The 9,620-nt window shown below is 52.8% G+C and overlaps 2 protein-coding genes across 2 annotated transcripts; one reads left to right on the forward strand and one right to left on the reverse strand.

The window, feature by feature from the left end:
- Positions 1–1,782: 1,782 nt before the first annotated feature.
- On the reverse strand, positions 1,783–4,518 carry FEN1 (flap structure-specific endonuclease 1). The gene is made up of 2 exons (XM_022591800.3): positions 4,377–4,518; positions 1,783–3,680 (listed from the first exon to the last, which is right to left on the reverse strand). Exon 2 carries the CDS (start codon positions 3,660–3,662, stop codon positions 2,520–2,522), a length of 1,143 nt encoding a protein of 380 aa, XP_022447508.1. The 5' UTR covers positions 3,663–3,680; positions 4,377–4,518; the 3' UTR covers positions 1,783–2,519.
- A 222-nt stretch (positions 4,519–4,740) lies between these two features.
- On the forward strand, positions 4,741–8,202 carry TMEM258 (transmembrane protein 258). Its single transcript, XM_022591803.2, has 4 exons — positions 4,741–4,834; positions 6,766–6,875; positions 7,343–7,479; positions 8,096–8,202. Exons 1-3 carry the CDS (start codon positions 4,832–4,834, stop codon positions 7,467–7,469), a joined length of 240 nt encoding a protein of 79 aa, XP_022447511.1. The 5' UTR covers positions 4,741–4,831; the 3' UTR covers positions 7,470–7,479; positions 8,096–8,202.
- Positions 8,203–9,620: the final 1,418 nt, after the last annotated feature.

Here is a 9,620-nt window from a genome sequence, read left to right on the forward strand (position 1 = left end):
TGACTCCCCCTTGCCTAAGCCCCTTGGGGCAGAGGAAGGGTCATCAGGCTGCTGTGTAAACACCAAGGCACAGGTGGACTGTGGCAAGGAGAAGAAAGGCCAGCCCATTCCCATGATACCTACATGTTCCAATGCTAGACTGCCTGTGTGCGCTAGCCAATTCTAGTGTTTAGTGCACTGCTTCCTACTACCATGCGGCAATGCCCTCACCCTTTTAAAGTCTGATAGTCTGTGTAGGTAGTCTCCATAAGTTTCCTTTTTGCCTAAATCTCTGTAAGGCGTAATAAGAGCTGGACTGCAAAGCAATGCCCTTTTAACCACTGCCCTACTAGAACAGCTCTCCTCTCCAAGCGAGGATATTAGAAATGTGCTAGGGCTTCCCTGGTGGCACAGTGGTTAAGAATCCGCCTGCCAATGCAGGGGACACGGGTTCAAGCCCTGGTCTGGGAAGCTCCCACATGCCGCGGAGCAACTAATGTGCCACAACTACTGAGCCTGCACTCTAGAGCCCGCGAGCCACAACTACTGAGCCCATGTGCCTAGAGCACATGCTCTGCAACGAGAAGCCACCACAATGGGAAACCTGCGCGCCGCAACGCCTGCTTGCCACAACTAGAGAAAGCCCGTGCAGCTACGAAGACCCAGTGCAGCCAAAAATAAATTTATATTAAAAAAATGTGCTAAATAGGATTTGCAGGATTGATTTTCCCTGCAGTGGTTAATAAACTGGAAAAGACCAGGTAACTCAACTTCAAAAATAAGAGGAAAACAAACCACACGCTACCTGCTACCACAGGGGACAGGCCCTTAACTAGAGCTACTGCGCTGAGGTGGTAACACCTAAGTCTTCCCACCTCTGGGCCCCATCACCATTACTGCAGGCTTAGAATTGAATTACCTGAATGAGAAAATGGAGCTCAAGAAAATTCCCTGGCGGTCCGGTGGTTAGGACTCCACGCTTCCACTGCAGGGGGCACAGGTCTGATCCCTGGTCGGGGAATGAAGATCTTGCATGCTGCGTGGTGCAGCCAAAACAACAACAACAACAAAAAACAAATAAGTTGCGTGGCTTGCTTCAATCTGGAAAATTGGTTTCATTTGTCAACTGCTAGAGACAGAGCAGTGAACAGATACTAAGATCGAGAGTTTGAAAACTACTGGTCTTTAGTCCTACCTGCTTAATCTGTTGAAATATTGTCAACTTAAATTTCAGACCACTTAAGTGTCCTTGGTTAACTTTAAATGGCAGTAAGTGATAGGAATGCTACAAAATTAGAAACTCAAACAGGACAGCCCCCTATCAAGTTTTATTAGGATTATAAAAATTTCAGAGTACAAAAACATTCCACCTCTACGAAAAACGGTAACCTGAAGCTGACGTCACAAAGGGAACAAGAAAGTGATTTTTGAATGGCAGCTTTCACGATTTACAAACTGGTAAGTGCTTGGATGCTATGAAGTAGTTGATCTAAATTGTGAGGATTTCTCAAAGGAGCTCCTTTATCTCACACAGTAGGTGGAAAACTAGAAATTCGTTCAATTTATTAAAACTCCTTTCCCAGCAAGATAAGCTAGGCATCATCCTCTAAATGGCTGAAGTACTGCCAAAGCTGCTTTGACCATTCTATGGAGCACAGTGCCATCTTGTGGCCACTCAAACCACCCATTACTACAGTGCAATTCCAGCATGTTAACTTGTGAGTGAAAAGAACATTTTAAACTGCCTGAAACCTGGGGCACTTGAGATGTCTTCAAATGTTCTCAAAGAACAGGACATTCTGGTTACTTTTATAATTTTATTGACTCTTTTCTCCTCATATCTTTCAAAACAAAAAACCCAGCATCTTATCCCAAAGTTTCAACTCAATTAACTGCCTCAGAGAGGCCACGTGAAGCACCACCACTTTATGCCTCTGAATAACCACTGTAAAGACTAGAGTTATGTACATAGCAAGTTCAAGTTTCTGCCCACCCTGGGACACACAGCTGGTAATCAAACCCTTGTTGCCAACTCCAGGGACTCTGCCTATCTTATGTCTCGGCAGCTCTTCCCACCTGTTTAAGACTGCATATTCCTGATGGCTACCCTTTAGGGTGGGTCAAGGCTGAGCCAAAGAGCACAGTCTAGTCCCCCGGTCACCTCCCACCAGCCCCCAGTTGCCCAGGCAGGAAATCATTTCCAGTCTTTTGTCTCCACCATTTATCTCCCTCTTTCTTCTTCAAAACTTGTTGCTATCACTTTCATGTAACAATGGATTCAGTGTCCATTAAATTGCCTGAGAGGCGGCTTCAGCCTGACATACTTTTCCTGAGCTAAAAAAGAAGAAAACAACAAACCTCTGTGGCCTTTCTGCCATGAGATCAAGTAACAAAGGGAAAAGCACTACTGAGCAGGGTGGTGCTAGGGAAGCAATGCAAGCCCCTCCCCACCCCCACGGAGGTTTCTCCAGCGCCAGCTCTTGCGGGTACAACATGGCAGATATTCTGGGGTCAAGGAGGTATAATGAAGGGAAACCCGTTTATTTTCCCCTTTTGAACTTCCCTGCTGCCCCAGTCTTGGCCTTCTTCTTAGCGGACCCCTTGGGTTCTGGCTCCTTGCGCTTAGCTGAAGAGAGGGAGCCGGTCACCTTGAAGAAATCATCCAGGCGGCCCTGGGTGCTGCCCTGGCGGCTCTTGCTCAGCCTCCTGACCCCGCTGCGGATTCGCTCCTCGGAGAACTGCTTTTCACCACACATGAACTTGACGAGCTCTTCTTCATTCGGCTCGCTCCACTTCAGCTCCACAGACTCCGGGTCTAGCACCTCGGGTTCCAGGAAGAGCTGCTGGGCCTCCTTGTGGAGCCAGTTCTCCGGCACAGGGTACTTGTTGGGGTCGAGCCGACGCAGGATCTCCTCGATGCTCTTGTGCTTCTGGATGAGGTCCACGGCCCGCTTGGGCCCAATGCCCCGAATGGTCTCACAGTAGTCACTGCCCAGCAGGATGCACAGATCCACAAACTGCTCCTGGTTCAGGCCCAGCTCCTGCAGAATCCGGCTCAGGTGGAACTCCTGGATGGGCAGCTTCTTGGCCTCGCTAGCAGTCAGGTGCCGCATGAGCACGGGGCTGCCAAAGGTCAGGCAATCCATGTCCTCGGTGGCCGCGGCATAGACTCTGCCAGCCTTCACCAGGGCGGCACAGCTGGCCTCAGCCTCGCTGGGCGCATCGAGGTATGGGATGCCCATGAGGCTCAGGAGATGCTTGCACTCATCATTGTGTTGCTTGGTGACCTTCACCAGCCGCTTCGTAAACTTCTCCACCTCCCCTTCGGCCCCAGCAGCCTGGGCCTGCTGCAGCTGCTTCTCCGCCTCAGCCCGCCGCTCGCTGCGTTTGGCCAGCTCCCCTGACTTGAGCTGTGGCGGCTTGCCGTCAAAGACGTACACGGGCTTGATGCCGTTCTCCATCATTCGGATTGTGCGATAGAACATGCCCATCAGGTGGCTGGTGGTCTCACCCTCCTCGTTCTGCAGCACGTCCCCCCCTTGGCGAACAGCTATTAGGAACTGATAAATGCTCATGGAGGCATCGATAGCCACCTTGCGGCCGAAGTAGCTCTTGATGTCATTCTCCCGGATGGCACTGGGGGCCACGTCGGCAATCAGTTTGGCCAGTCCTTGAATTCCCATAGCAATACAGAGGGACAGCTAAAAGAGAAAGGCAGGTAAGACAAGGTGGAACTTAAAGGATGCAAAAGGAGGAAGGGTTACCAGGGGTGCTATCTCACCAACTTCACGCCCTCGGCTAAACATATCTAGCACAACAAAACGACACCAAGTCAGCACCTCGGAAGATGGAAAGAACAAGACAGGCTCCCATCGTCAGGAAACGTACAGTCTAGTAAGGAAGTCCTCTCAATTAATACTAAGGCCTCCTGAGAGTTAACTGAAGTAACAAAAACCCCGACAAAGATTAAGTGCTCTGTAAACGTTCTTCCTGCAGAACCCACTCGATCCTTTGGTTCGTGCCTCAAGCTGCCTGCTTTGCTAGAACGTGTACCGAGGGGACATTGCCTCGTTAGCCGGGCATCCTCCCCCTGCGTCCGACAAACGCAGGCAGGAAAGGGATGTGAACGAGTGTAGCTCAAAAAAATTTCTCCCCTCCAGGAGCTTAGTCACAATACACAACGACCTCATGAGCTGGCAATTATCTTCTTTCTACAAATGATGAAAGAGGCTCGGAAGTTAAGCGACTGGCCCCGGGCTCAGAGCGGGAAAAGTGGCGGGCCCGCCTGACCGCGAATCCCGCGCTCGCTCCGCCCCGCCCGCGGCAGCAGCCGGCCTTCCCCAGCACCCGGGGCAAAACGGCCCGCCGCTCTCGGAGACGCTTCCGGAGGGTCTCACCTGGCCTCTGGGGCGCTCCGGCGTGGCCCAGGACAGATCTCAGCCCAACTCGCTCCTCAACCCAGCCGCCTCCTCCTTACTAGCCGCTGATACACTCTCGCTCCGCCGCCTTCCAAAGCCCGCGCTCCCGTCACGTGACCTGCCGCGGCGCACAGCCTCCTGGGAAGTGTAGTACAGGCCCCGGCCCTCTCGGCCAGCTTCTCTCACGACAAACAGTCCCGCCAGGGTGAACGGACTCGCTCAGCGAGCCGACCCTACCCTTCTCTACTGCTTGCCCCCACTCCACCCCGGTCGCCTCGCAGGCCTCAGATCCCGCCACACCCGAAACCACACGACTACAAATCCCACAATGCCACCTGGACAGCTGCACTTCCTCTTCCGGCTGAACAGCGCGCCTCCTCCTGCCGACGTGTTCTTCCGGTGGCTGAGCGGCGGATTACCCTGTGTCCGGCAAAATGGTGAGAGGGTTGAGGGGAGTTCCGGATGGGACTTTGGGGACCGCTCGGGGCCCGTCCTGCGCCCTGTTTTTTCTCGCAGAATCCTCAGATGTCCAAGGTCCAGAGGGCTGGAGGGTCCTGGATCCTTCGGCTTGGGCTGAGGGGCGGGGAAGGGAAGCCCCTTGCCATGGACTCTTTAGGCTGAGGTTTTGATGGCATGGGTTTCTGATCTAACGATTTATAAGGATGAGGAGCATGGGGAGCATTTCTAATACCTTCGAGCTTTTATCTCTGTTACTTGTGATCAATCTGTTACCCCTGTCTGGAAAGTTTTTCCCGCCTGCCGAACTCGTACTCATACTACACGGTCCCGGGCAAAAGTCACCTTCTTGATGAAGTACTAACAACTGTCTTGGGCACTTGTCCTCTTTCTCCTGGGAGCCCCGCAACCTATGTACAGACCTCTTGCCACGTGTCATGGACTTATTTGTTAATTGCCACGCCTCCTAGTGACCACCATCTGACGTGCCTCTGGCCCTGGGATGATGTCTATTCATCTTTGTATTTCCAGTGCCAAACACTGGGGCCGGCAACTGGAAGCTCAATCAATGGCAGCGATTGTCTTCATCATTTTTAGGGGGGCATAAATGTTTACTGAATTGAATTCCAGTGTCTCTGAGAACAATGAGGTCAATTTACTTCTCTAGAGTTGTTGTGTTCTGGATTTTAGAAGCGTTGGTTGGTGGGTGACAATGGAAGTTAACATTTGTACAGAACTTTACGTTTACAGCCCTCTTTCACAAGCATTATCTCATAATCTTCCCTATAACCTTGGGAGGGAAACAAACACCTATTGAGCAGCTACTCTATGCCAGGCAGTGAGTTAGATGCTATTGCGTTTGTCGCCTTTCTTAAATCATACGTCAGCCTTGTGAGAGAGTTATTATTATAATCACTTTACTGAGGCTCATGTTATTCAGTAGAGCCAGAATTTTATTTATTTTTTATTTTTAAAAAATATTTTTTACTTGTTTACTTATTTACTTACTTTTAATTTTATTTTATTTTTGGCTGCCTTGGGTCTTCATTGCTGCGCTTGGGCTTTCTCTAGTTGCAGCAAGTGGGGGCTACTCCTTGTTGCAGTGCCTGGGCTTCTCATTGTGGTGGCTTCTCGTTGCAGAGCCTGGGCTCTAGGCACGCGGGTTTCAGTAGTTGTGGCATGTGGGCTCAGTAGTTGTGGCTCACGGGCTCTAGAGCGCAGGCTCAGTAGTTGTGGCGCACGGGCTTAGTTGCTCCACGGCACGTGGGGTCTTCCCGGACCAGGGCTCGAACCCGTGTCCCTTGCATTGGCAGGTGGATTCTTAACCACTGCGCCACCAGTGAAGCCCCAGAATTTTAAGTTATGTCTTTTGCCTGTAGGTCCTGGGATTCCTTAGTTGTGTAATGGGAAGAATACAAGATTAGGAGTTGAGATCTGGGTACCAGTCCAGAGTCTGTCTTTCAGCAGTGATTCTGAGCTTGACATCTACAGACATGGGTTCATAAGGCTTCTAAAATTATAAGTAGACTTTTTCTTGTATGCGGTTTGTCCCAGGCAAAGAGTCCATACCTTTCATCACGTGTTTTTCATGGTGGCCGGTGGCCTCAGAAAATGTTAAGGCCATTGCATTGATCTGTAGCTAATCAGTCACCTTGTGTGCCTCAGCCTCTGACTCTCAGCCGCCCATCTTGTCTCATATTGAAAAGACAAAGTGCCACCTTAGTGTAAGATGTAATTGTTGTCATTCCCAAACGGAATCATTTGACGGTGGTTTTGAGGGATTTCCACATTTCCCAAGCTGAAATAAGCTCCTAGCAGTCACAGCAACACAAGGCTCCGTGATAACCCCATAGTGCCCCCAGATTGAGGTCATGGGATTCTTTGATGGCTCTGATCTCACGCCTTCCCTTAGGAGCTTGAGGCCATGAGCAGATACACCAGTCCAGTGAACCCGGCTGTCTTTCCGCATCTGACCGTGGTGCTGTTGGCCATTGGCATGTTCTTCACCGCCTGGTTCTTCGTGTATCCTTTCACTGAGAAGCCAGTGGGCCAGAATTAGTGAGGTGGGAAACTGAGGGAGGGACCATGCTGGGTACATGCACCCTGCCAGTTTTGTTCCGGTGTGGGGATGGGGGATGGTAAGGAGGTTGAGGGAAGGCTATTTGACGTCCAAAGTCAGGTTGTGGCCTTATTTTCCAGGTTCAGGTGAGCTCAGTTCGCTCTTCCGGTTTCCAGGACAGTGAGCAGAGGGGCCTGGCTGGACTGGAGGCTAGGTACGGGGCCCTGTGATGTGCTCAGGTGTCAGGAGGTGCGAGGGCTAGGTCCCGGCTCTGCCGCTCATTAGCTGTGTGACCTAACCCCTCTGGGCTTCATTTTCTTCATGGGTGCTGGAAGGGTGGTAGGAGCACCAGAGTCTAGGTCACCTCTTGGGCCCCTCTGCCCAGAGCCACACCAGCCACCCCTTTGCTTCTCCTTAATTGCCCTGCCAGTTATGAGGTCACCTCCACCAAATACACTCGGGATATCTACAAAGAGCTCCTCATCTCTTTGGTGGCCTCACTCTTCATGGGCTTTGGAGTGCTCTTCCTGCTGCTCTGGGTCGGCATCTACGTGTGAACTCCCAAGGGTAAGAGCAATGGCAGGGTGGGACACTGGAGAGTCCTCCCCACGCCCACATCAGCGGGGTCCTTGGGCCTGCATGACCCCTTGGTTAATGGAATGAGACTCAGCAGAATGGTTAGGGACACCACACACAGGTGCCCCTTTCCCTGTCTCCTAATGGGGATTTGAGCCAAGTGGGACCACCTTTGTCAGTTCTGAGGTCTCCACACCGTCCAGGGCCTCGACCTGGCTCTGGGATATACTACGTAGGGCTGTGGGCACAGGCTTCCCGTGGTTACACGTCTGCACTCTCACCCGTCATGCACAGTGATTGGAGAGCCGCTGGGGAGTGACCCAGCAAGGGGCCAGGATCTGGGACTTGCTTCCAGGAGTAGCATTTTAGTTAGTTTCAACGTTTTCAGTCATTGAAATAAATTTTGACTAAGCGACAAAAAAAAAAACCACCCACAACCTTGCTGCGGATGAGCCACCAAACAGGTCACTTAGAGTCAGTCGGCTCTGGCGGCCCTGCTCCCAAGGACAGCGCCCATCAGCGCTTGCCCCAGGAGCACAGGGGTTCGGTGAGAAAAGCGGATGGAAAGAAGGGTCACTGCTCTCATTTTGATACCCCTCTTTTTCAGGTACCAGCCAGGCGGCTTCACTGAATCCCTGCTTTTGTAAATTAGTTTTTTTTTACTATGCCGGAAATGTCCCACCTGCTGCTCACAATAAAGGCAGATGTGTGACAGCCCTGCCTGGTGCCCGTCCTGCGGGGTGGGAGTGGTGCAGGTGCTGGGACCCACGACTTCCCCAGTCCCACCCCTTCCCATTTCACCTGCCTTTCAGGTGGTTCCTGCTTGCTGGGAAGCCCTGCCCTCTGCCTATGAGAGGGATATGGGGAGTGTCTTATCCTTAGAATTGAGGGCTCACCTGTGGATAGGAAGGGGCTTGGCCTGCCTTCCGCTGTGGCTTCTAGTGTAAACTTCTGTAGGAACCCGTACCAGTCAAGTCTGCCCTGGGCCAGTCCCCTCCTCTGAGTGGTGCCGGGGACCCTCGAAAGGCTCAGCTTTTCCCTAAGGTGGCTACTTTTAACCCAGGCAGGGCAGCAGTAGGTCCGTGGGGTGTGGCTAGGGGAAGGGGCTGCTGCATCCTGTTCGCAAGCCGGGCCTGAAGCTACGAGGGATAATGGGGTACGAAGCATCCATCGGGCTCAGGGGCCCCAGTTGGTCCCAGGCCCACAGGCAACCCCATCTCCCACCAGAACAATCTCAAGAAGATGGCGAGGCAAGCTCAGATACAAAGCAGTATTTATACATTTATTTATATACGTATATTTACTTCAGAAAAGAACAGTTCAGGGGACAGGAAGCAAGCAGGCCTGGGGCTGCTCCCCTCTGCCCACTCCAGAGTCAAAGCTCAGGGGCCGGAAGGGGCGGTTAAGTGGGAGGGAAGGGGCGCACTCTGCACACGCAGGCTTTCCGGGGGGTGGGGCGCTTGTGCATCGAGAGGCGAGAGGCGCTGTGTACAGCTCGAAGCCTGGGGGAGATCGGCCCAGTGGCTACAGGAGTAAATGCCAAAAGGGAGAGAGGAAGGGAGGGGTAGGCTGCTGGGCCCAGGGTAGGGGATGGAGCCACGACACCCACTCACCGGCACCCGCCAGGCAGCTGTCAGCCTCCAGCAGGTGGCCCACTGGCCTTCCCTGAAGCCCCCTTCCCTCACTGGGCTTAAGGCAACTTTAGTCCAAGGTTGACCTCCCCCCCCCCACCCCGCCTTGGCCCCAAACTCAGCACTGAGGACCCCCTCCCCAGGCATGGAAACAGCCAGCTGCCAACCAGATTGGGGCGATGCTGTGTCCAGATGGCTCCAGGGAGCAGTGGAGGGTCACCTTCCAGTTAAGCACAGGGGGGCTGCGGTCCAAGAACTTGCACCCCCACTGAGGAAGCCCCAGAATCCTATTAGAAGGGGCAGGGCTCGGTAGTTGTATGGCATTTAGGGAGGGTTCCCCCAGTGGGAGGAAGGAGAACAGAGCAGCGCTAAGTAAGGCTCTGCCGCCAGCATGGTGTGGGGAGCCACGTAATTCCTATGTCGGAAGGAGGAGCCACACTGGGGAGGGGGCTGGGAGGCTAGGTAACCTTGCTACCTCCATTCCCCCTGTGTTTCCCTATC

This window comes from Delphinapterus leucas, chromosome 7 (assembly GCF_059928025.1).
Source record: "Delphinapterus leucas isolate spDelLeu-1000000601 "Yukka" chromosome 7, BTC_Dleu_Yukka2, whole genome shotgun sequence".
Lineage (NCBI taxonomy): Eukaryota > Metazoa > Chordata > Mammalia > Artiodactyla > Monodontidae > Delphinapterus > Delphinapterus leucas.